General features: G+C 39.3%; 1 protein-coding gene across 6 annotated transcripts in view; it reads right to left on the minus strand.

The window, feature by feature from the left end:
- LOC119562480 (breast cancer anti-estrogen resistance protein 3) overlaps positions 1-27,849 on the minus strand; it is a 275,573-nt gene that overhangs the window by 144,076 nt on the left and 103,648 nt on the right. For 5 of the 6 annotated variants that reach the window (XM_037875675.1, XM_037875674.1, XM_037875678.1 and 2 more), the window contains one exon: positions 22,007-22,987. In XM_037875675.1, coding sequence (XP_037731603.1) covers positions 22,007-22,987 — 981 coding nt within the window. Of the gene's footprint in view, positions 1-3,766; positions 3,919-22,006; positions 22,988-27,849 lie in introns of those variants that run through there. The other variant, XM_037875680.1, reaches the window with a different exon arrangement.

Raw genomic sequence — 27,849 nt, forward strand, 5'->3', positions numbered from 1 at the left:
CATAACTCGGAATTATTTTTGCTACTATATCTACTCAAGATATTTACTGCAGTAGTTAAGTCTGGACGTGTACATAGCATTATGTACATTAAACATCCTATGAGATTACGACATGGAGCATTGCAGTTTTCATCTGAATTAAGTAACTCATAATTTAGTTTGTTTGGTAAGGGAGTACTAACTGCATTGCAATTATCCATGTTAAATTTATTTAAGATTCTTTTAACATATGCAGCTTGGCTCAAGAAAATTTTATCTTCATGCATTTCTATTCTAATACCAATAAAATGTTTTATTTCTTTTAGGTCGGTCATTCTAAACTTTTTCATTAAATAATTTTTGAATTTATCCATTGTTATCATATTCCCCGTTGCTATCACCACATCATCAACATATAACAGCACATAAATATTTTCCCTAATATCACCTTTATCAAGGATATATATACAGTGATCTACGGAAGAGTTTACAAACTCACAGTCTTTCAATGCTTGCTCAAAAACTTCAAACCAGCATCTAGCGGCTTGTTTGAGTCCGTAAATTGACTTATTCAATCTACATACATTGTCACCTTTGCACTGTATGCCTTGAGGAAGTCTCATATATATTTCCTCTTTTAACGTGCCATTTAAGAATGCCGTTTTTACATCCATTTGATGGACTTTCAAGTTATATTGTACTGCCAATGATAATATAAATCGAAAACTGGAAATTCTAGCTACAGGAGCAAAAGTCTCTTCATAATCGACTTGGTACTTTTGAGTAAATCCTCGTGCAACCAATCTAGCTTTATATCTAGTAGGACTTCCTAGTTCGTTATATTTAACGGAAAATACCCATTTGCTATCTACTATGTTTTTATATTTAGGTCTTTCTGTGATTGTCCAGGTATTATTTAGTTCATGAGCACTCAACTCTGTTTTTATGGCTTCCTCCCAAAACAATTTATCATTCCTATACTGAATTTCATCGTATGTATTTGGAACATCGTTGAAGATAGTGTGAGCATTTAATACAAATTTATTTAAACTATTATCATCTTCATAATATGATATCTGGGGCTTTGTTTTTAATCTCTCACTTCTTCTACTCGTTACTTCAATACCATCAGTTCCAATTGGATTCTTAACAGATCCATTTTCTTCTAAGTCTTCTGCTGTTTCATGTTCCCTACTCTCATTCGGGTTGTCTGATCCCTTACTTTCAGGAGATCATCTCGCTTTCTTTTCTTACTCTCATTCAGAAAATGTGAATCCGTTTCCTTACTATCATTCGGGATCTGTGTGTTGTCGTATTCCCTACTTTCTTTCGGGAATTTTGTTTCTTTAATTTCCTTACTTTCATTCGGGAAATTTTTATTTGTACTTTCCTTACTATCTTTCAGGAATGTTGTTTCAAATTTAACAGATCTAGAATTCACCATATTGGTTTCATCGACAACCACATCTCTTGCAACGAGAAATTTTTCATTAACAGCATCCCACAGTTTAAGACCATTTGCTTCGTAGCCCACTAAAATAGCTTTGTATGATTTATCATCAAACTTTCCCTTTTTGATTTTATTGTGCACATATACAGTTGCACCAAACACTCTCAAATGTTTTAAATCGGGCTTTTTACTGTGCCACATCTCATAAGGGGTCATCACGCTATTAACTATTGCTCTACTTGGAATTCGATTAATTAAGTAAGTTGCAGTTAACACTGCTTCACCCCAAAAACTTTTGTCAAGTTGTGCACCACTTATCATGGCACGAGCTTTTTCTGTGATGGTTCTAATCATTCTTTCAGAAACACCATTTAACTGTGGTGTGTGTGGCACTGTTAAATGATAAGTAATACCCTTCTTAACACAAAACTGGCGCATCTCATTTGAGAGATATTCTCTCCCATTGTCAAATTACAAATTAACAATTTTCAAATTAAAATGAGCTTCACCTTTTGCTACAAAATCTTTAAACATGTTAAATACGTCAGATTTGTGTTTTATTAAGTAAGTTACACAATAGTGTGTAAACTGATCAACAAAGATCACAAAGTAATTTTTATCATTTAGTGTAACGGGAGTAATTGGTCCACAAACATCTGAGTGCACAACAAATAGGGGTCTTTTAATATGGGTTCTATTTTTAAATTGTTTAAACGGTAACCTTCCTTGTTTACCATTTAAACATGGTTCGCAAATTTCATTTGATAGCTCTAAATTATTTAAAAGACTGTTATCACTAATCATATTATGTCGTTTTATTTCTAATAACTTTCCATTGCTTATATGACCAAGCCTCTCATGCCATAATCGAAAATTATTTTTATGTTTCGCATCTATATTATATGCTTGAAATTGAACAATAGGTATATTGTTAAACATACCTGAATTCTTGACCACCGTCAATCCATTCTTGGAAATGGTTACTCCATTTTTGTCAAATTTGATCGACATTCCTGCCTCTTGTAGGCGCTTCACAGACATCAAGTTTCCAGCAGCCTGCTCGGAAAACAGCACATCCTCCAGCGTTATTTCGTGGTCATTGCGCAAACGCACAATGCCACGCTTAGATACGTAAATATATTCGCCTTGCTTGGCCACAGCGATCTTCAGCGGAGGCACCAATTCCACACTATCGATGTACAGCGACTCATCATTTATCAGATGATCACTTGCACCGGAATCAAGAATAAGTCCACAATTATCTACCACGGGGTTTTCTTGCACTTCTTTTACCATGAATGCAATGCCTTGTGATGTTGCGGTTTTAGCTTGTTTATCGTAATTTTTATTATCTTTATTTCTTTCATTTAGAATTCTTTTATATTGGTAGCAATCCTTTTTAATGTGTCCCTCCTTGTCACAGTAGTGACATCTAACCCTATTTTTAAAATTTCCCTTAAATGTTTTCTTTTGTTTAGTTACACGATTTTTAAATTAATTGTTTTTATTATTGTAGTTTTTATTTTGAACAATCGTGTTTAAAGCTTTCCTACTAGTGTCATTATTATCATTTTTAATTTTAATTTCCTGGTCTAGCAATCTATTCTTAACAAATGGTAATGTTAAGTTATCCTCTGATAATGTCTCTATTGCTGTAATGACACCATCGTAAGCCGAAGGCAATGTAATCAACAAATGAGACACTTTATCCATCTCTTCTATTTTTGCACCTGCGGCCAACAACTCACTTATAAATTCATCAAAAATAGTAAAGTGGGACACTAGGGACATTTCACTTGATAGCTTAAGAGAAAGCAAGCGTTTGCGAACTGCCAACTGCGATGCCAGACTTTTTCGTTCATATACAGCGTCCAAATTTCCAAGAATTTCGCGCGCAGTTATATCGCTTGTAGCAAAGTTCAAAAACGAATCGCTTAGGTACTCTATTAACGTACTTTTAGCACTACGCTCTGCCTTCTTCCACTGTTCATCCACTTTCTCAGGTATATCTTCATCGATGACCCTAAGTACATCCAGTTCGGTCAGCAGAGCCCTAATTCTAAATTTCCAAATTGAGTACTTCTCGCCATCGTTTACGTTTGCCCTGTCCATTTTACTGTACATACGTATGCAGTTGTACAAGTGTAGCTATACACACGCGGAACTCAACTCAATGTAAATTCACAAGAAATCTCAATTTCACAAGAACTCTCAATTTCACAAGAACTAGAAATTTCTAAGAAATTGAAATTAGACTTTTGTATATAAACTGTTTCACAAATCAATTGTTCTTCTAGGCATGGACTGGGCCCATAACCTATTGTTAATGTTGTTTTATGTTCCCAATAATTACGCAGAAAGAACTATGTTTTATGTTTTATGTTTTATTTCACCGCAACACCAGCACCACAACTTAACTCAAGAAGATGTCACAAGAAAAGAGAAAGAAGAACGATCAGTGTGACCGAAGGCTACGCTTTCATTAATGCCTAAAATGTATAATAGTAAAATGGTATTTCTGTATATGAATAGGGGTATTCCAACATCGGGATATATTTAAAAAAGGGCAACCGTCTTAAAAAAATTTGCTAAAAAAAACCGTCTGAAAACCGTCCAGCCTACCAGTGGTACCAATTTGCTCGAACTTTAAAATACCAAATTTCGGAGTAGTTATCTAAAAATGTTGTGTTAACGAATTATTTTCAGTACGGTTCTTAGTATTGTAGTAAAAAATAAAAACTATTTCTGGTAAAAATTTCATGTTAAAAGAAGTTGTAGTTATTGAGAAAAATTATAAAAACATGCTGCCTATGCAAAAAGGTTGCAGCACTGTCGTCAAAAATGTTCTATTTTTTGCCGGATAAGAGGCCGGCTATGAAGAAAAAGATAACATGTAAGTAAAAGTAAACAATTTTTGTTTATTATTAATTTAAACTTATAAACGTTGCTAACTTTAAACAAGTATTCTTTTTGTAATTTTATAGGAAAATGGTCAAAATAAGTCAAATAAAATTCAATAATTATTCAATATTCGATATTTAGTGTATGTATCCAGCCCTGGTAATTTTTCGGTAATATTTCCGAAAATGGGAAATCGCTCGAGTTTCTGTGACACCTACGGTTTTAATGGGTTGGTTTCCAAACCAACCGTCCCCAAATCCGTCTCCGGTTTCTGTGACACCCCTGGTAATGTCTAAATTTAAGACAGAAATATTTAATAGGTCTTGTACAATAAACCCAGAATGTTTTTGTTTTACAGGATTACTAAATGGAAATAAATCGTTTTATAACAAAATCAGAGAAAACACGAAACGAAGTTAGCTTCGGCAAGCCGAAGTTTGTATACCCTTGCGCTATAACTATTATTAATTATTATTATTTTCCCACAAATTTTCCGATCGTTCCTATGGCAACTATATGATACAGTCGTACGATTTTGATAAAATTAAATTCGAAATTCAGAACTAATTAAAAAATGTTATTTCCAAGCGTAGGAGGTTATATGTTAAGGAATACCGAAGCTATAATTTGTTTCATATTATTTTCCCACCAATTTTCTGATCGTTCCTATGGCAGCTATATGATATAGTCGTCCGATTTTGATAAAATTTAATTCAAAATTCAAAACTAATTAAAAAATGTAATTTCCAAGCTTAGAAGGTTATATGTTAAGAAACACTAAAGATATAATTTTTTAAAAATTTTTTTTTCGACTATTCCTATGGGAGCTATAAGATATAGTTGTACGATCCGGCTTATATACTACCTGCAAAAGATATAAGATTTTTGTGAAAGTTTCAGCCCGAGAATATATATACTTAATGGAGTCGTAAACGTCTCCTTCGCTGCGTTGCAAACTTCTGAATGAAATCAATATACCCTCTGCAAGGGTATAAAAATAAAAATGTAGATGTAATCCATGATACAGCCATTTTCGTAAATGGAGAAAATACAGTTAATGACACTCATTTAAATGTGTCATATTTAATAACTTTTATTGGCACCTCTAAAGTTAATAATATATCCTACACTAATGAAGACAATAAGGTATTGGAATACATCACCGCACGAAAATACACTGATTTTTTAATATCCAAAAATGTTATGTCAAACGGAACTCCCATTCTATAAAATTAACATACTAAATCCTTTTATTCACATTAAACAAACTCAAATACCAGTTACGTTATTATTAATCCCATTTACATTTATATTTTTCATTATCATGGTTATAACCTAATAAGGAACATTTTTATATTCAAACCACGGCAAATCCATGTTGAAATTTAACCGAAAGCAATATTTTCAACAATGAAAAAAATAATATTCCCGACAATGAAAATACTCTAGAAGAAAACGTCCTTGTGGAAATGACCAATTAGTTACATTCAATATACAAATCAGTTTCAATCAATCAATTTAGAAAGGGCGGAGTTATATGACAAATTATTTAGGGGTACTAACCAATTCATAGACAACTTTGAGCCAAAAGCTAATTTCCAAATAACTCTGACTGACTTCGAGATAAACCAGTGGTAAGCTATTTCCTTCAACTACGCCTCCAAATTGTTCCCACCCAGATCAGTTTCACAGACTCCGCATCAAATGGGTACTGTAACATCCAAGCCGATATTGTAAACACAAGAGCCCCAGAGCGAGCTTGAAGTTCCGCTAACGTAAACACAAGATCCCCAAAGCGAGCCCTTAAGTCCGCTAACGTAATCACAAGATCCCCAAAGCGATCCCTAAAGTCCGCTAACGTAAATTTTATGATGAGTCTTTCTCTTAATCAAGTTTGAGATAATCAATTTTGAGATAAATCTCTTAAGCCGAGGTTTAGTTATGGATCATTGAACTCGAGGCGGGGCAGTAGTCCGTTTTTGAGAATCGAATCGAGCAATTGAAAAGAATGAAAAGTAAAGAGCAGTAAATATATAATAAGTTCGAACTATAATATTGTAATAGTGAATAAGTGAAAGTTTTTTAATAAATTCACTAGTTGCTGATGTATATTCAGTTTGCTTTAAAGTTTTTCGAAATGGAAATTTTCATTTTGGTGCAGAAGATAACCCTATTAAATTATTTATGTTTTCTGGTGATCTTAAGTATGGACATTTATATGTACTTCTTTTGTATAAATCATCTCCGTTAACAGATTCACCGTCCAAAGCTTATGTAGCCTATCAAAAAAAAGCTCCCAAAAGGCGAGCTCGACTTTAAAATTAAGGCTCCTAAAAAAACTCAGGACTGATCTTACAAAACAAATCAAAGTGTTAAGTAGGAAATATTACGCTAATAATGCATTCGAAGGTAATCTTTTATGGAATGTAAAGAAAATGTCAGGATTCACAGATGATTGTCAAATAGTGTAAAGTGCTGACAAAATGATTGAATTTGGTTTATGAATAAGAAATGTAACTACATTAACTACATTAAACAGCATTTGCTGTAGTACCGGAAAAGTTAGGCTGCCTGAACTTCAAACATTACCTAAGCGTCTCAAGTGCCTTAAGAGCCGGCCATTCCAAGCATGCCCACTTCTTAGATCGTTTACAAAAATACAATTCACTCAAATGACTTCATTTGGCTGTAATAAAAAGTGTAAAGATGGTTTTATGTCAACTTTTAAGGTTTAGCGTCAGGTATATCACTTAATTGGCAGTCTATGGCCTACAAAACAAAAAGAAGCACAGTTTCTTTAAATATATTTTGTTGGCGAGACAGCATTTTAGAACTAAGATGTAAACATGCGTCTGATGTGAATCGTAATTTGGTAAAAACTTTACAATCAATGATGCATAAAAATAATCCTTTCGCCAATACTAAAGACTACAAAATGAGTATTCATGCTGATCGCACACCATCTGGATCTCACAAAGGTTGCTATAATACACGGCGAGCAAGTGATGTAGCTTTACTTATTGTTGGTCTGCAGTTCAAGCAGAGAAATATTACCCGTCCGCTCCTCTTTCCACATGAAGAGGATGGATATTTAATTGATATACAACATGTAGATCTTTTATCAAAAAAACATTTAATGAAGACCGTATCGGCACTAAATATACTTTGGCTTAAAAATTGTATTTATGCAGATCAAATAGACGAAATAATATGTAAAGATATTCCGTATCCACAAAAAGATCCCCTGCTACATAATATCGTAAAGTCCAGTGTAATTCATGGACCTTGCGGAATATTAAACCGTAGTTCACCATGCTTGACACAAGGCAAATGTTCAAAAAGATTTCCCCGTCAGCTTTTAAAGTAAACAGTAACAGAAAATGATAGTTATCCTCTGTATCGATGGAGGGCTTTAGATGATGATGGCTGTACTGTACAAAATAATGGTAATATTTCAGACAACCGTTTCTTTTGCCATATAATACAGTATTATTGCGTGCAATGCAAGCACACAAAAATGTTGAAGCCTGCAGTTCAGTTAAGTTCAGTTTCCCTTGAAGATCAACGAAATTAAGTTATAACGTATGAAAATGGGAAATATATAAGCAGTTCGGAAGCCGTGTGGAGAATTCTTGCTTTCCCTATACACGAACGATTTCCAACAGTTATGCAATTGTCGGTACATTTAGAAAATGGGCAGCGCGTGTACTTTAATACGCTTTCTTTGAACTTTGTAAAAATGATGAATCCGCCGGAACTTTTTATATGTTGAAGTTCCATCTTATAACACATGGAACAATAAAAAGTTTCTTAGAAGAAAACTTGGCAGTAACGTACCTTTTATTTTTGGAGTTAAGAGGGATTCTTCTTTGGGCAGGGCTTATACCGCTCACCCACAAAACAGTGAATGTTATTTTCTTAGACTTTTACTCCATGAGGTAGAAGGTCCAACTTCATTTTTGTATTGAAAAACCGTAAATGGCGTAATATACAGCAGTTCCAAGAAAGCTAACTTTACCTGTTCGGAATTATTTTATATTTGTCAACTTTCGGATCCTTTAGGTCTTTGGAATAAGTACAAGACTTTCTTATCATTCTTAACAAACGCCCTTAAACCGTGACATTAATGACGAAATTAAAGCATTGAACATTTTGTATTGTCTATTGGTGGAACATGTCTTAAAGAATATGGTCTTCCTCAACCAAATATTCCTGAAGTCGACTTGGAAAAAAAAAATATCGATTTAAGAAAAATAAGTTATGAAAATAACAACTTTTTCCTTACCAACAACGAGAATTTGCTTACAGACGAGCAAAGGACGTATACAATACCATTTTAGAAAGCGTTGCGGCTGAAATGGGTGAAATATTTTCCTTGGATGCACCTGGAGGGACAGGTAATTCCTTCCTGATAAATTTATTGTTGGCAAAAGTTCAAAGTCATAAAAAAAACCCTACCTGTAGTCCCTTCTGGTATGGCTGCTACCTTTCTCAATGAAGGTCGAACGGCTCATTCTACATTCAAACTTCCTTTGGATTTAGTTAAGTTATAAATCCCTCATTGCTCTATTTCATAGCAATGCAATATGGCTGCTGTGCTTAAGGATTGTAAGATGATTGTTTGGGATAAGTGCACCATGTCACATAAAGGTGGGTTTAAAGCCATAAAAATAACTCTGCAAGATATTAATGAGAATAGTATTTTGATGGGTGGTATTACGGTCCTGCTAGCAGGAGACTTTCGCCAAATCCTTCCTGTAGTGCCAAGAGGTACAAGAGGTTATAAAAGCAAGGCCTGCTCAAAATATTCAATTTTATGACTGCAGATAAAAAACTAGCGCTCACGAAAAATATGCGTGTGTACTTAAGAGGATATTGTTCTGCAGGAATATTTGCCGAAACACTTTTAAAAATAGTAAATGGCGTCCATCCAACAGTTGATGGAAAAGTAGCTATAATATCACGCTTAAGAAGTGTAGTGAAAAACGGACAGGACCTCACCTCCAAAATATTTCCTGACATTTCTATTTCATTTCTAATGCCGTTTTGACAACAAGAAATTAAAGATCAACCGGAATCAATAATATATTACTAAGCTTATTTGATGGTTTAGAAGTCTCCTATAAATTGGTCGACTCTGTCCCTGATGTCTGATTCTGTCAAGATTTTAAATTATTACAAGGTGAGTTCCAAAGTAAGCAGGACTTAAAAAAAAAAGACAGAACAAATAGTTTTTTCGGCAAAATCAATTTATTTTATTCAAAATAGTCTCCTTCTCCGTCCAAAAGCATGTCGAACGAGTGTTTTAGCTCGTTGCCCGGTATGGCCGCCAGTATGCCGGTGCAAGCCTTTTGCTTTGCTTTCCTTTCATCGGCAAAGGCATTTTTCCGAAAAGGTAGAAGTCGCACGGTGCCATATCAGGTGAATACGGGGAGTGGTTGATGGACACAAGCGTCTATCGATGAGGCGGCGCATTATAGTGCAACAAACGCCAACATCCATCTTCGCGATATTCGGGCCGAACACGTCGAATACGGCGCACCAAACGCTTCAAAACTCCAAGGTAGAATACCGCATTAACGTTTTGGCCGGGTGGAACGAATTCTTTGTGGACAATACCCTTGGAATCATAAAAACAAATAAGCATTGTCTTCACTTTTGACTTCTCCAGGCGCGATTTTTTGGGTTTCGGCTCGTCCGGCGCGAATTTTCGGTGATCACGGATTTTGGTTGGCCCACATGTTCATCGTCATTTATGTCCTCACGACCACTTTGAAAACGTTGAAGCCACTCGTACACTCTGCTACGGGATAGGCAATCATCGCCATAAACTTGTTTCATCAATTGAAACGTTTCGGTAAAAGTTTTACCAATTTTAAAACCAAATTTAATGTTGGCTCTTTGTTCGAAGCTCATTTTCGCACCGATGACAAAAAAATACTGACACTTAAAACGCAATAACCTCACTTCCAATAGATTAAATGTCATAAAAATTTTACTAGAAGTCAATAAACGATAGCAGATTCTAACGTACCAGTTGACATATAGATGGCGCCACTAGAGGGCGCTAGATTCAAAAGGTCCTGTTTACTTTGGAACTCACCTTGTAGAATACAGCAGCGATTCCAAAGCATAATCTGTGTCTTAAGATTGGATCACCTGTACAATTATTGCAAAATTTATGTGAAGGGTGCTTATACCCAGGATCCCATTAATACCGTTCGGTCTGTCGTTTCAGTTCAAGAGGCTATAATTCCCTATAAAACTACAATAACTATAAATAAATCGCAGGGACAGACTTTAAAGCTGACTGGACTAGATCTTAGAAAAGATTGCTTCTCTCATGGACAATTTTACGTCGAATGCCATACAGTTAATTCTGGCAGTAGCCTTATGATTCTCGCTCCTAAAGGATCTTTTCAAAATTTTGCTTACACTAAGGTTTTACGCGACAATTTCTCTACCTCAGGGGTGGTGTGGAAATGAAGAAGTCCTGATAGCTGTAGTCTAATCCAATTGTAAGCTAGCTAATATATATATATATATATATATATAAATAAATATGTATTAGGTGCACCGCCAATCGCAAGAAGAAAACAAAGACAGGATGTTTCTTTACTAAGCATATATAGAAATTACTTTTCGTTATTTATTTTATCGATAGATGTTTATGAACTTCTGAAAGCAATTAAGCCAGACGTCAAAAATATTACATTTGTTTTGGCCCGTCTGGCATCTCTATCAGCTGATAAAAAATAAATGCATGAATTTAATTTCTCGCATTCAAGATATCATACAATGATAAAGTTTTCAAGTTTTTTACATTAGCTGCCCCTCCCGTTCCCTTGCAGCCTTAACCACTTTGGCGAAGGACGAAGGCAAGTCCATATCGTGTTTTGTTGTTATTGTTCTCGCTATTGCAAGGCAATATCTTAAAAATGTTAGAAAAAAATCAATAAAAATACTTAAAGGCATGTTAATAATTGGAGAAAACGCTTTTGCATATGGGCCATAGATACAGCCGTGATTATTTTAATAATATTTGTTGTTTTAAGTTTTTCCCCCAAATTGTGGGGTTTTAAAATTATATTATTTTATTTTAAACTAAATTTACAATTTACAATTATTTATTTTGCTCCATAAATAATTTTTTGGATCCGTTTGGAAACACTGTGGGGACATATCGAATCTTATTAGGCACCTAGGCCCCCTATGAAAGGAAGAGCGCTGTAGTGAAGTACCTCGACTATCAGATACCCGGTACTCAGCTAAAGAAACCAAATGGAAATGGAGATATGCAAGCAGCAAAGCGAGATTGTAATGCACCACCTACAAGTGATCTCAATATATGGTTATGTGGGCGGTAGACAGATTTAATAATTATCAGTTAAAATTTTTTATCTAGCATGAAAATTGTGTGCACCACAAATTTGGGCGGCTTGTGGGCGTTAGAGTAGGCGTGGCATATTCTCGTAACAAAATTGCGCTGCGTACAAGGCTACGGAATATAAATCTGAGTTCTTAATTCTCTATCTTTGAAGTTTCCGAGATATCCGCGCTCATCTGTACGATTTTTTAAAGTTTGTGGGCGGTTTGTGGGCGTTAAAGTGGGCGTGGAAAACTTTTCGATAGGTATTGACGAGACCAATAAAATTCAGTAAAAATTTATATTCTAGCATCAAAACTGTAGAAGCCACAGTTTTGGGCGGCTAGTGGGCGTTAGAGTGGGCGTGGCACTATGCTGAAACAAACTTGCGCTGCGCAGGAATCTCAGGAATCTGCATGTCTAATTCCAATATTGTGGTTTTTATAGTTTCCGAGATCTCAGCGTTCATACGGACAGACGGACAGACGGACATGGCTAGATCGACTCGGCTTGTTATCCTGATCAAGAATATACAAGTATATTCTTTATACGCTTCCTTCTGCCTGTTATATACTTTCCGACGAATCTATTATCAAATACCTATTTATTTTAAGTAACTATGTTCGATCTTACCATTTTCATGTTAGGATCTAAATCAGTGTGAAAAAAATTTGAACAATTTTTTCGATAAAAAAAAGATTACATCACAAAAATTGGGCAGTGTGGCAGTCTATGCGTCTGAGTCTTTAATAAGTCTACCACTTGCAGACTGTCCAAGTATCCATTTGTCTGATAGGTGCAATCTTGTTAACCTTTTTCTGATCACATGTCTGGAAAGTCTTACACTTCAAATCTGTTTGTGTTTGTGTGACAGTCGAGTCTTTTTATGAAGCGAGTGACGGTCTAAGTGACAGATGTGCAAACAGGATTAGTTTGGAGATCTTGAAAAATGGTAGTACTTCTTGTATAGTATGGGGCGCTTAGCATATGTCTTAGAATATTGGCTTGGCAGGATTCAGTTCGGATTTGATTCGCGACCGCTGAAGAGAGCGGACGTGTCTTGTGCGAGCTCCGCGAAAAGTGCAAGAAAGTTGATAAATTAAATGCAAACAAAACACAAAAACTAAACTGGTTAATTTCCAATAAGCGAAAAGACGCTAAAACCCAAAGAAATTTAGGTTTCAACACACAAAATCGGTGTAATGACTTTGACTAGCACATACATTGTCTCATCTTATAATATTAAATAAGTGCCACGCTAATAAAAGCTCAATGAGCTACGAACAGAATAAAGAGCGACTCAGCTCCGCGAGCCGAAGAGACGGTTACTTTTCGTATGTCTCAACGCGTGATAGCGAAGTGCAAAAAACGACCCTACTGTCGGTCGATAGCCAAAGAGCACGATCTTGCTCACCATGCTTACTTACGGCTACCCCTACTCCGACGGCGTGGAGTCGACAATGCAAAACCCCCCCACCATCAGTTTCGACCCCTGGCGCACCAACAACATGCAACGGTAAAACTTCTGCATCCGCTCTAAATTTGTCAGCAACAACTACAGCTACGGCAAAAAAACCAACAACAACCACAGCTACGACTATTATTTCGGAATCGACTGCAACCGCAGCTCTAAATACAAGGGAACAAAAACCACGACAACAAATCAAAACCAAAACAAAATTCAGCAAGCGGGTCCGGCCATACAGACCGGACTAGATCGGTACATCCATATCAAGCTTAGCCCGCAGAACACCGCGGTAGGTAACAAGGCAAAAATAAACCGTGTCCAAATAGAAGATAAATTACCCGGGAGATCCAACAACAATAGATTTGCGCTTCTAGCGGAAAATGAACCAGAACGGGCTCAGGAGACCCAACCGAAACCTAAGCCCCTACCAATTTACATTAGGGAGAAAATCTCGAATGCCCTGGTCAACAAAATTGTTGCGCTGACCGGGGACGGAAACTTTCATGTTGTTCCGGTCACAAAAGGGGATATCCATGAAACCAAGCTTCAGACCAAATCTGAAGAACATTTCCGAGCAGTATCCAAATACCTGGAGGAAGCTAGGAAAAGCTACTACACGTACCAACTAAAAAGCAGCAAGGGCCTGCAAGTGGTACTAAAAGGAATCGAGCCCGACGTAACCGCCAAGGAAGTTATCGATGCTCTCAAGGAAAAAGGGTTTTCTGCAAAGAACGTCAGTAACATTATAAACAGGAAAAAAGAGCCGCAACCACTCTTCAGGGTCGAGCTGGAGCCAGACAGCAGAGTCTTGAAGAAAAATGAAGTGCACCCCATTTATAACCTGCAATACTTATTGCACCGAAGAATTAACGTGGAAGAGCCACATAAAAGGAACGGCCCAGTGCAATGCACAAATTGTCAGGAGTATGGACACACCAGGGCATACTGTTCACTTCGAGTCACACAGTCTGTGTAGCTTGTGGAGACTTCCACAATTCGGCTAACTGCCCTGCCAACAAAGAAGACCCCAAAAAGAAAAAATGCGTTAATTTCCAAGGTAACCACACGGCAAACTACAGGGGCTGTCCGATCTACAAGGAGATGAAGGACCGCATGCGAAAAGTGATAGCAACGCGCCATCAGAATACCCAAAATGCGTACACTTACTCGCGTACGACGCCGGAAGTATTTTTCGGCACGGCTGCAAGATCATCATTTGGTCAACTAAATACCCAGAAGGGATTCTCATACGCCGATGCCCTTCGATCGGGGACGGAAAACCCACTCCAGTCTAATCTAGGAAACGCTCAGCAGATCCAAGTACAGTCGCAAAGCACTCTGGAAACTATGATGGTCACCATGCAACAAAGTATGATGGAACTCATGTCATTCATGAAAACGACCATGCAAACACTGGTTCAAAACCAGAACATGGTGATACAGCTACTTGTAGCTAAGCAGTCCAAATAATCAGATGGCAAATCTACGAATAACCATGTGGAACGCCAATGGCGTTTCACGGCACAACCTTGAAGTAACACAGTTCCTGAATGAAAACCATATCGACATTATGCTACTGGTAGAGACGCACCTCACAAACAAATACAACAAGCACAGACCATCCAGATGGTAAAGCCCACGGCGGAACCGGCATCCTAATCAGGGAACGCATCAAGCACCACTTTCACCAAAGGTTTTCAACTAATTACTTGCAAGCCACGTCCATCAAAGTGCAGTCAGGCAACGGAAACATCACCATAGCCGCTGTCTACTGCCCGCCTCGCTTTACAATTTCTGAAGGACAATTCATGGACTTCTACAACTTGATTGGAGATCGCTTTATAGCTGCAGGGGACTATAATGCCAAGCACACGCACTGGGGATCACGCCTTGTGACTCCCAAAGGAAGGCAATTATACAATGCAATCATAAAACCGAATAACAAATTAGACTATGTTTCCCCTGGCAGCCCCACATACTGGCCAACAGACCCCAGGAAAGTTCCAGACCTAATAGACTTTGCGGTGACAAAAAACATTCCCCGCAATATAATAAGCGCCAAAGCGCTTTCGGACCTGTCGTCAGACCATTCGCCAGTGCTAATAACTCTTCTTCAAAGCACAAAAACCACAGACCACCCCCTCAGGCTGACGTCGCACAGAACCAACTGGTTAAAATATAAAAAGTATGTAAGCTCACACATCAAATTAACCCCTCACTTCAACATCGAAGCGGACATCGACTGCTCTACCGATGCTCTTGAAGAAGTATTCGTGGAGGCAGCCACTATCTCAACACCACAAGGCAGGGACGTGCAAACCAACCATTTCAAAACTAATCTGCAAATTGAACGGTTAGTCCTAGAAAAGAGGCGCCTGCGACGTGCCTGGCAAACCAACAGATCGCCGTCATCAAAACAACGTCTCAAGGAAGCCACTCGCACACTAAATCGAGCTCTAAAGCAAGAAACCGAAAATGCACAGCTGCAGTACATTAAAACTTTCGCCAACCAGTACAAAACATCCTCTGTGGAGGGCTCACCCAAATCTGAGCTCTCCAATCGAAACAGTCACTCCGATAAGAAACTCATCTGGCATTTGGGTCCGCAGCGACGAAGATAGAGCCGAAACTTTTGCTTTACATCTCAGAAACGTCTTCCAGCCGAACCCTGCCACTGGTTCATTTTTCCTACCACAAATCGAACCTGAATCTATTTCCCTACCACCACTGTTTCAGCCAAAGGAGATCGCGAAAGTCATTGGTGAACTGAAACCGAAAAAGGCCCCTGGCGGTGACCAAATAACCCTAAAAATGTTAATAGAACTTCCAAACTCTGCCATTGAGGTTATTTGTAAGCTCTTCAATGGGATTATAACTCTCGGCTACTATCCGAAAAAATGGAAAAAATCTATCATCATTATGATACCGAAGCCCGGAAAAGACCACACAATTCCGTCATCCTACAGACCAATTAGTTTATTATCGTGTCTGTCTAAGCTGTTCGAAAAATGCCTTCTAACTCGCATAACACCATATCTAGGAGCACACAATGTTATCCCTGCTCATCAATTTGGATTTCGTCAAAACCATGGAACTATCGAACAAGTTAACAGAATAACATCAGAAATACGCACAGCCTTTGAGCATCGGGAATACTGCAGCGCAATATTCCTCGATGTATCTCAAGCCTTCGATCGAGTATGGCTAGATGGCCTCATGCACAAAATCAAAACACACTTGCCTGATTACACTCACAAGCTTCTTGAGACGTATCTATACAACAGGACCTTCGCAGTAAGGTGCAATACAACAACATCCGACGACTACATTATCAAAGCCGGAGTCCCGCAAGGAAGCGCGCTAGGGCCTCTTCTGTTCCTCCTATACACAGCGGATATTTCCACGAACGAGCAGCTAACAACATCTACGTTCGCTGACGACACCGCAATTTTAAGTCGCTCGAGGTGCCCAGGCCAAGCCACAACACAGCTAGCAAACCACCTCCTCGTAGTAGAGAGGATGCTATCTGATTGGCGGATTAAAATAAATGAACAAAAATGTAAACACATAACGTTTACTCTCAACAGGCAAACATGCCCTCCACTATTATTGAAAAATACGCAGATTCCCCAAGTCAACGATGTAACGTATCTCGGCGTCCACCTTGACAGACGACTAACCTGGAGAAGACACATCGAACGCAAGAAAGTACATCTAAAACTAAAGGCCAGCAGCTTCCACTGGATTCTTAACGCTCGTTCGCCCCTGCGTCTAGACTACAAGGTTTTGCTCTACAACTCCACTCTCAAGCCTATCTGGACATACGGCTCCCAGCTATGGGGAAACGCCAGCAGAAGCAACATAGACATTATACAGCGCGTTCAATCGAAAATCCTGCGAACTATCACTGGGGCACCATGGTATATTCGCAACCAAAACATCCACAGGGACCTAAGCATTCCTACCGTAAAAGATGAAATAGACAAACAAAAAGCGTCCTACAACGAAAAACTCTCTGTGCACCCCAATCGCCTCGCAAGAGGCTTGACTTGGGTTTCCAGCCGATCCCGTCTACAACGCAACGACCTGCCAAGCCAGCTATAACTTTCGGGCCCCTTTAGCACAACAGCAGTCATATGACTGAGAGATAGATTAAGTAGTCTAAGATTTGATACACTTATTGTTAGTATCCAAAGGGAGAAGATTCAATAAATAAATAGCAAAGCATAAAAAAAAAAAAAAAAAAAAAAGGATTCAGTTCTATTTATAGACGTGTTACATAAATCTCACAAGTTAATGACTCTCAGATATGGAAATATTTTCAAACATACATTTTTATTTTCGCCCCAGAACGTTGAAAACGTAAATTGTCTAAGATTCTCTCCTTTCCACAAATAGTTCTTAAGCATGTCATAAAAAGGACTCAAGTAAGAGCTACCCGAACATGCGCACCTGTCCATGAGTTAGTGAGTCGTCCATTTTAATGCTGATCAGCAATTCTTATCTGCAGTCGGTGCACCTAGGCGCCTGGTACTACTAACATTTGCTTTTACTCGCCGAGAGCTGCTTAACATCATACAAAGGTCTGAGTATGACTTGTTTGAGGAACAGTTTCAGCACTTAGAAAACTTTTATGAAAATCTTAAAGGGCTTATTCCAAAATTAAACATGTGGAAGACAAGGTCGCTACGAGAAATTGTGTGAAGAATCCGCCAACGGAGCCAAGCTTCGAAAAATCCAGAACTTCAGAGAACAACATTCTTCGACTGTTCTAGCTTTAGCTACTCAATATGAATTTTAAGTTGAACGTATATACCCTTCAGTTCTGTAGTAGGCTCAGTGGAGTAGGTTTTTACATGTCAGAAGGTAAAAAGTTTTTAGTTTTTTTTTATACCAAAAACACTGTTCCGCTGTCGACGTCAGCACTGAAGTCGGCGCAGCGTAAAAAACTGCCGACGAAAACGGTTGCGCAGCAAAGAGAGAGGTAAGTCTTACGTTAAGTTTAAGATGTTGTGCATTGATTTAAGTTTAATGTAAGTACATTTTTAAGGTGTTTTATAAGTTTTACAAAATAACCTAGAAAATTCTGCTTCCGTTAGCCGAAAGCAGCATCATGGAATGTTTTGTGCCAATAAAAATCCAACAAAGGGTTATACACAGCTCTTAAAGGTAAATATACAAGTATACAAGTAAAACCAATTTTTTAATCTATGCCCTTATATTTTTTCAGGAGCGTTGTCCAAGCATTCCGAGGACCCGGGTGAATACTGAGTCCATTCTACCGGCACAAGTTGGCTACACAGAAACACAATCTGCGGTAGAAACAAGTCTCCCCAGCCAAGGCCAGAATAGTGTCGCACCTTCATCTTCTACCTATGCACGTTCTTTAAAAAACATCGAAACTAATTAACTCTTTATTGCCAAGATACCAGAGGCTTGCGTAGCAAGCTAACTAAATTGTATTCGGATAGGTTCTCTTTTGCATCTTACACTATGTTGTTTACTGAGACCTGGTTGGAACCAGAGATCCTAAGCTCCGAAATTTTCCCTGGTAAGAACTCCATTTATAGGAATGATCGACCAACCAGGCAAGAAGGTGGAGTCTTAATTGCCGGGGACTCTACCCTCACGTCGGAATATTGAATTTATATGTGTAAGGCTTTCGTTACCTGGTAGTTTTATATATATCACCTGTTCGTACATTCCGCCTGCATCTGGATTCCCGAACTATTTAAATCATCTTTTCGCTATACAAATAGTCTCAATTAAGCTAACCAATAGAGACCAATTTGTAGTTCTAGGAGATTTTAATATACCTGGAACTTTGTGGTTAACAGGTGAAAGTCGAATGTCTTACTTACACCAGCCCATCATGAATTCACTGAAGGTTTGCTTTATTTATCTTTGTCTCAGCCGACATTGGTGCTGTTCTAGCAGAACTAACCAAGTCAACTAAGCGATTACATTGTTTTCGCAAGGTTGACTTTTGGAGGCTAAACTTTTATAAATCAGTCTTTGATTGGTCCGATCTCTACTCCTCCTAAAATATGGATGCTTCTACTCTACAGTAAATTCGTTTTTCAATTCTTATTTTTCCGTAATACTATCCATCAGTCTCTAACAAGCCACTTTGGTTCAGTAAGGAGATAAGACCCCTAAGTAATAAGAAGTCCAGACTTTATAGGAAATACAATAATACCAGTTGTCAATCTATTTATTCTAGATACTTAAGTGAACGGTCTAGTTTTACCGTGCAAATCTCTCTGTGTTACAAAAACTATTTAAGTCGTTATAAAATCCAGTTCTCTCAGAACACGAAAAAGTTTTATAATTTTGTTAACACTAAGCGTAAATCCACCAATTATCCTTCCTCGCTATCTCGCAAGTTTTTTTAAACGACATATTTTACTTTACCTAATTTTTCACAGCTCTATTCTTATATTGTATCCAAGTCGAATTTAATTTTCTGTCCCACCTTAAACGAAAGCTCATTTTTTGTTGATCTTCAATATGTTAAGCCCGTCTATTCACCTGGTCCCAATGGATTTCCTGGCTGCGTGCTTAAATACTGCGTGCAGGCCCTATGCAAACCCCTTCTCTTATTGTTTAACTTGTCTTTAGAATCTTCACAAATTCCCTACATGTGGAAGGAATCGTTTAGCAAAGTGGACGTATCTCTTAATTGTCAGCGATCCCAAGCTTTTCGATAATATTATTATTTGTAGCACCTATGTAGGTCCGTTATATCTCCGTGTCAACACGGGTATATGAAACGTAGATCAACAACCACTAACCTTTGGAACTTATTTTATTTGTGATAAGGGGACCTCAAGAATACTTTACTTTATTTAAAACGACCTTTCCCCAGTTAAAACTAATTCTCGTGTACTAGTGTACGCAGCTGATGTTATATTATTATTCTTGCCAGTCCGATTTGAATAATTCTAAAACGTGTTGCTCTGACAATTTACTGGATTTAAGTGGCTCTAAGTTTAAGGTAATGATTTTTTGTCGTGTCAGTCCTCAATGTACGATATACACACTCATTGAATAAATTTACGATCTTGGTGTTTTTTTGAATAAAGCTAGGGATGCGCTTTGTTTTCTTTAAAGGTGGTCGAAGGTATTTGATTATCCTTACTTTAATAAAACCCTATTTATTTTGAATCTGGAATCCCCATCACGGAATTCATGTTCATCGTATCGAATCTGTACAGAAGAACTTTTTGCTTTTTGCTTGAACGATGGTTGGAATTGTCTTTACTTATAACCCTATTCGAGGTGAAATTGATAGCACCGACTTGGTTAGCCAGCTAAACTTTTCTGTACCATGCAGATTAACAAGAAATTTTATTCCTCTAATTTTAAATCATTGTATATGGCTTGCATGAACCTTTCAGAGTATTATGTTCTGACTATAATATACTTTATCCTATTATCTCAATATCTGACTCTCCGATTCTCTTAAAACAATTAATATGAAGTTTTCCAGCACAGAATTAGATCCTACTTATTTTCCTCGGACTATATCTTTATTTTTCTACGCGTCTATCATCTCGCGAATACGCGGTAGTGCCACTTTGTCTGTTGGGCGGGAGATGTGGCCGTATTGAGAACAATTCATTTCAGTTAAAATAATTTTTCTAGCAGGAGTCACAGTTTAGGGCGGCTTGTGGGCGTTAGAGTGGGTGTGGCACAGTGACGAAACAAACTTGCGCTGCGCAGGAATCTCTAGAATCTGCATGCCTAATCCTAGTATTCCAACTTTTATAGTTTCCGATATCACAGCGTTCATAAGGACAGACAAACATGGCTACATCGACTCGGCTAGTGATCCTTATCAAGAATATGTATACTATATTCCTTCCTTCTACCTGTTACATACGTTCCGACGAATCTAGTATACCCTTTTACTCTACGAGTAACAACTTAACTAATGTGTAAAAATTTACGTCAGCATCATAGCAATTTTTGAGGAAAAATTTAAAGTAATGAAATTGAATACTTTTACTTAACCAGTCGTAGTGTTTTCGATTTGCAAACGATTTTTGCAAAGTTAGTCCTAACATTTAATCACTTATCTTTTGTATGACTTGCTCAAAATAATTTAAACAATTTTTCTTAAGGTGCTTGAACTCAAAAGAGAACAAGGAAGATCGCTATCAGATACCCGTTACTCAGCTAAAGGGACCAAAGGGCAAAGCGAGATAGGAATGCGCAACCTACCCGCGATCTCAATATATGGTTATGTGGGCGGTAGAAAGGCTTAAGCATTATGGCGTTAGTGTGGGCGTGGCGAACGTTTTTTTTGGGTCAATCGATAGGTATTGAGGAGGCTAATACATATAAGTTGAAATTTTGTTTCTAGCATGAAAATTGTGGGCGCCACAGGCTCGGGCGGTTCTAGCAATAAAACTGTAGGAGCCACAGTTTTGGGCGGTTTGTGGGCATTAAAATGGGGGTGCCAAACTTTCTTTGAATCAATCGATAGGTACTAACGAGACTAACACATTTCAGTTAAAATTTTGTTTCTAGCATGAAAATTAAAAGCATTAAAACTGTAGGAGGCACAGTTTTGGGAGGTTTGTGGGCGTTAGAGTGGGCGTGGCACACTGACGAAACAAACTTGCGCTTCTAGCTTTTGTTGTTTCCGAGATCTCTGCGTTCATACGGATGGACAGACAGACGGACCTGGCTAGATGGACTCGGCTCGTGATCCTGATCATAAATATATACACTTTATGGGGTCGGAAACGCTTCCTTCTAACTGTTACATACTCTACGAGTAACGGGTAAATTTACGCAATTAAAAAACTTTTACCTTGTTCATACTCAAACTTACCGTTCTAACTTCCTCTTTTGCCATTGTAAAAAGCTCTTCTTCGGCGGCAAGGACATCAAATTCTTTGAAACTTTTTAGCGTCTCGTTTAAGAACGAGGTATTAATGAATCGGGGATTCTTAATAACTACACCCCGCTGTATGTTTGGTTCGAACGCATCCCCTAGAGTAGAGTCGCCGGATCCATTGCCCGAATCGGATCCACTGGCCTGGTACGCCAGCACCGCTGCTATGGGTTCCTTGCGCGGCTTGGGCGGTGGACTGGGCGGTCGAGAGTCCGACGGCGATTCCAGGCTGCAGTTCCTAGCCAGGCTCGAGATCCGGGCCACTGAATTTGGCGGCAGCGCTTGCGCCGCAGTAGTGTTGGGTCTTGGCAGAGAGTGGGTGGTGAATTTACTCTCTAGGTGCTGTTCGCTGGTGGGGTTACATCTGGCGATCGTCTGGAAGCGAACCATGACGTTCTGATTTCCGATTTCCAGCTCCTGTGTATGCTGCTGCTGTTCCTGAAGCTTGTTGATGTTGCTAACCAACAGTGCCTGGGCTGGCGTTAGGCCTTGGAAGCGCTGTTGCTTCTTGCAAGGCAGCGGTGGGGTTATCTCTCGTCGTGCCCGTGGAGGTGAGCAGTGCGGGCTGGCCGGAGAGCCAGCCTTTGGAGAGAGCTGTTTCTTCTTGGTATCAAAGCGAAAGGGCCCACAAACGTCTGATCCCACTCCTCCATTACTGTTTATTGGCGAGTTAAGAGGACTCAGACTTCGGAGACCTGTCAGCATCTGCGTGTGGAGCTGGTTGCCCACGATTTTGTGGCCGTAGAAGGATAGCGGATAGGTGCGATTGCAGGGAAATTGAATAAGAGCCCCCGACGCCGACGAGATGGGCTTTCCAGATCCCACGTAGAAAGTGATCAAGTCGGGCACGGTATCGAAGGCATCCTCTTCGAATTGGAACTGTACCCGTTCGTAAACTGTCTCCGGCTGTATAATCAACTGAAATTAATAGCAAAATACAGAAATATACAGTAAAATCAGGTAATAAATATTATTTTATATAATTACATAAAATTTAACGATAGAGCACAAAGAAAGGAAAGGGGCAATACCCATTTGATATTGACTCTTCAATTGAAACATATCAAACAAATGCGATTGCTTATTAACATGAGAAACAAGAGATAACGCTATAGTCGATGGGCCATCTCGATTGAACTGGCAAAATATTGGTTATTATTTGCTTATAGCTTTCTGATGATTTGTCCAAATTCAAAAATTTTTGGTATGTAGATGGGTATTAATAATAAAAACAAAATATCATTTAAATTTTTATAAAACGTTTGTGGGCGTTAGAGTGGTAGTGGAATAAACTTGAGCTGCGCAGTAAGCCCAAGAATCTGCATGCCAAGTCCTAGCGTTCTAGCTCTTATAGTTTTCGAGATCTCACCGTTTATACAGACAGACGGACAGACAGACAGTCGGACATGGTTAGATCGACTCTACTAGTGATCCTGATCAAGTAAAATATATACTTTATGGGGTCGGAAACGCTTCCTTCTACCTGCTACATACTTTCCGACGAATTTAGAATAGACTATTACTCTACGAGTAACGAGTATAAAAATCATGTCAATTACATATGTTGATGTGAATCCGTAACGCTTTATTATGAATTTTTGACAAATTGGTATGAGCTGTAAGTAAAATTTGATTTTGAAAAGTCTGCGACAAAATAGTATGTCTGTAAATTTGTAATTTTTGAGTATTGTTACGAGAGTAGGTTATGGCTGACAGAGGGAAAGATATAGAAGACGACAAAAGCCGTGGTATATTAGGTAGCAAAAACACCATTAATTTCCCCATACAGCTACAATCAGCTAAAGTGACGAGTTGAGCAATTCGCTGTGTGGACAGAGCTTTACATAATACACACTTTTCAGGCACGATATATTTATTCTCGTTATGTTAGAGAGGGAGAGGTTTCCAAGATATTACCCTAACAAATGGGACGTTATAGCCTTTAATATCGCTGAAGACGGACGTGTTTTTCAATTGCTCCAGAAATCGTTTTGCCTATCGTTGGATTTTCTTATCATTTTCGATACGCCGCTTTACTGTGAATTGTTATATTTAAACAAAGTCATAAGGTGCCTCAGGGAACTGGCCATATAAATAAGTTTGTTGTTGCTCTCTCACACGGCCACTCAGCGTTGCAGCTATCCATTACAAAGCTGGCATTTATCGTAAACAAAATGGCGCTCAGAACATCATCTTTCGCGACCGCTGAAGAGAGCGGACGTGTCTTGTGCGAGCTCCGTGAAAAGTGCAAGAAAGTTGATAAATTAATTGCAATCAAAACACAAAAACTAAACTGGTTAATTTCAAATAAGCGAAAAGACGCTAAAACCCAAAGAAATTTAGGTTTCAACACACAAAATCGGTGTAATGACTTTGACTAGCACATAAATTGTATCATCTTATAATAATTAATAAGTGCCACGCTAATAAAAGCTCAATGAGCTACGAACAGAATAAAGAGCGACTCAGCTCCGCGAGCCGAAGAGACGGTTACTTTTCGTATGTCTCAACGCGTGATAGCGAAGTGCAAAAAAAAGTGCAAAGAAGATAAATTACCCGGGAGATCCAACAGCAATAGATTTGCGCTTCTAGCGGAAAATGAACCAGAACGGGCTCAGGAGACCCAACCGAAACCTAAGCCCCCACCAATTTACATTAGGGAGAAAATCTCGAACGCCCTGGACAACAAAATTGTTGCGCTGACCGGGGACGGAAACTTTCATGTTGTTCCGGTCACAAAAGGGGATATCCATGAAACCAAGCTTCAGACCAAATCTGAAGAACATTTCCGAGCAGTATCCAAAAACCTGGAGGAAGCTAGGAAGTAGCTTTTCCACGTACCAACTAAAAAGCAGCAAGAGCCTGCGAAGAATTAACGTGGAAGAGCCACATAAAAGGAACGGCCCAGTGCAATGCACAAATTGTCAGGAGTATGGACACACCAGGGCATACTGTTCACTTCGAGTCACACAGTCTGTGTAGCTTGTGGAGACTTCCACAATTCGGCTAACTGCCCTGCCAACAAAGAAGACCCCAAAAAGAGAAAATGCGTTATTTGCCAAGGTAACCACACGGCAAACTACAGGAGCTGTCCGATCTACAAGGAGATGAAGGACCGCATGCGAAAAGTGATAGCAACGCGCCATCAGAATACCCAAAATGCGTACACTTACTCGCGTACGACGCCGGAAGTATTTTTCGGCACGGCTGCAAGATCATCATTTGGCCAACTAAATACCCAGAAGGGATTCTCATACGCCGATGCCCTTCGATCGGGGACGGAAAACCCACTCCAGTCTAATCTAGGAAACGCTCAGCAGATCCAAGTACAGTCGCAAAGCACTCTGAAAACTATGATGGTCACCATGCAACAAAGTATGATGGAACTCATGTCATTCATGAAAACGACCATGCAAACACTGGTTCAAAACCAGAACATGGTGATACAGCTACTTGTAGCTAAGCAGTCCAAATGATCAGATGGCAAATCTACGAATAACCATGTGGAACGCCAATGGCGTTTCACGGCACAACCTTGAAGTAACACAGTTCCTGAATGAAAACCATATCGACATTATGCTACTGGTAGAGACGCACCTCACAAACAAATACAACTTCAAAATAAGAGGCTACACTTTCTACCGCACAGACCATCCAGATGGTAAAGCCCACGGCGGAACCGGCATCCTAATCAGGGAACGCATCAAGCACCACTTTCACCAAAGGTTTTCAACTAATTAGTTGCAAGCCACGTCTATCAAAGTGCAGTCAGGCAACGGAAACATCACCATAGCCGCTGTCTACTGCCCGCCTCGCTATACAATTTCTGAAGGACAATTCATGGACTTCTACAACTTGCTTGGAGATCGCTTTATAGCTGCAGGGGACCATAATGGCAAACACACGCACTGGGGATCACGCCTTGTGACTCCCAAAGGAAGGCAATTATACAATGCAATCATAAAACCGAATAACAAATTAGACTATGTTTCCCCTGGCAGCCCCACATACTGGCCAACAGACCCCAGGAAAGTTCCAGACCTAATAGACTTTGCGGTGACAAAAAACATTCCCCGCAATATAATAGCGCCAAAGCGCTTTCGGACCTGTCGTTAGACCATTCGGCAGTGCTAATAACTCTTCTTCAAAGCACAAAAACCACAGACCACCCCCTCAGGCTGACGTCGCACAGAACCAACTGGTTAAAGTATAAAAAGTATGTAAGCTCACACATCAAATTAACCCCTTACTTCAACATCGAAGCGGACATCGACTGCTCTACCGATGCTCTTGAAGAAGTATTCGTGGAGGCAGCCACTATCTCAACACCACAAGGCAGGGACGTGCAAGCCAACCACTTCAAAACTAATATGCAAATTGAACGGTTAGTCCTAGAAAAGAGGCGCCTGCGACGTGCCTGGCAAACCAACAGATCGCCGTCATCAAAACAACGTCTCAAGGAAGCCACTCGCACACTAAATCGAGCTCTAAAGCAAGAAACCGAAAATGCACAGCTGCAGTACATTAAAAAACTTTCGCCAACCAGTACAAAACATCCTCTGTGGAGGGCTCACCCAAATCTGAGCTCTCCAATCGAAACAGTCACTCCGATAAGAAACTCATCTGGCATCTGGGTCCGCAGCGACGAAGATAGAGCCGAAACTTTTGCTTTACATCTCAGAAACGTCTTCCAGCCGAACCCTGCCACTGGTTCATTTTTCCTACCACAAATCGAATCAGAATCTATTTCCCTACCACCACTGTTTCAGCCAAAGGAGATCGCGAAAGTCATTGGTGAACTGAAACCGAAAAAGGCCCCTGGCGGTGACCAAATAACCCCAAAAATGTTAATAGAACTTCCAAACTCTGCCATTAAGGTTATTTGTAAGCTCTTCAATGGGACTATAACTCTCGGCTACTATCCGAAAAAATGGATAAAATCAATTATCATTATGATACCGAAGCCCGGAAAAGACCACACAATTCCGTCATCCTACAGACCAATTAGTTTATTATCGTGTCTGTCTAACTCGCATAACACCATATCTAGGAGCACACAATGTTATCCCTGCTTATCAATTTGGATTTCGTCAAAACCATGGAACAATCGAACAAGTTAACAGAATAACATCAGAAATACGCACAGCCTTTGAGCATCGGGAATACTGCAGCGCAATATTCCTCGATGTATCTCAAGCCTTCGATCGAGTATGGCTAGATGGCCTCATGCACAAAATCAAAACACACTTGCCTGATTACACTCACAAGCTTCTTGAGACGTATCTATACAACAGGACCTTCGCAGTAAGGTGCAATACAACAACATCCGACGACTACATTATCAAAGCCGGAGTCCCGCAAGGAAGCGCGCTAGGGCCTCTTCTGTTCCTCCTATACACAGCGGATATTTCCACGAACGAGCAGCTAACAACATCTACGTTCGCTGACGACACCGCAATTTTAAGTCGCTCGAGGTGCCCAGGCCAAGCCACAACACAGCTAGCAAACCACCTCCTCGTAGTAGAGAGGATGCTATCTGATTGGCGGATTAAAATAAATGAACAAAAATGTAAACACATAACGTTTACTCTCAACAGGCAAACATGCCCTCCACTATTATTGAAAAATACGCAGATTCCCCAAGTCAACGATGTAACGTATCTCGGCGTCCACCTTGACAGACGACTAACCTGGAGAAGACACATCGAACGCAAGAAAGTACATCTAAAACTAAAGGCCAGCAGCTTCCACTGGATTCTTAACGCTCGTTCGCCCCTGCG

Source organism: Drosophila subpulchrella, unplaced genomic scaffold (assembly GCF_014743375.2).
Source record: "Drosophila subpulchrella strain 33 F10 #4 breed RU33 unplaced genomic scaffold, RU_Dsub_v1.1 Primary Assembly Seq51, whole genome shotgun sequence".
Lineage (NCBI taxonomy): Eukaryota > Metazoa > Arthropoda > Insecta > Diptera > Drosophilidae > Drosophila > Drosophila subpulchrella.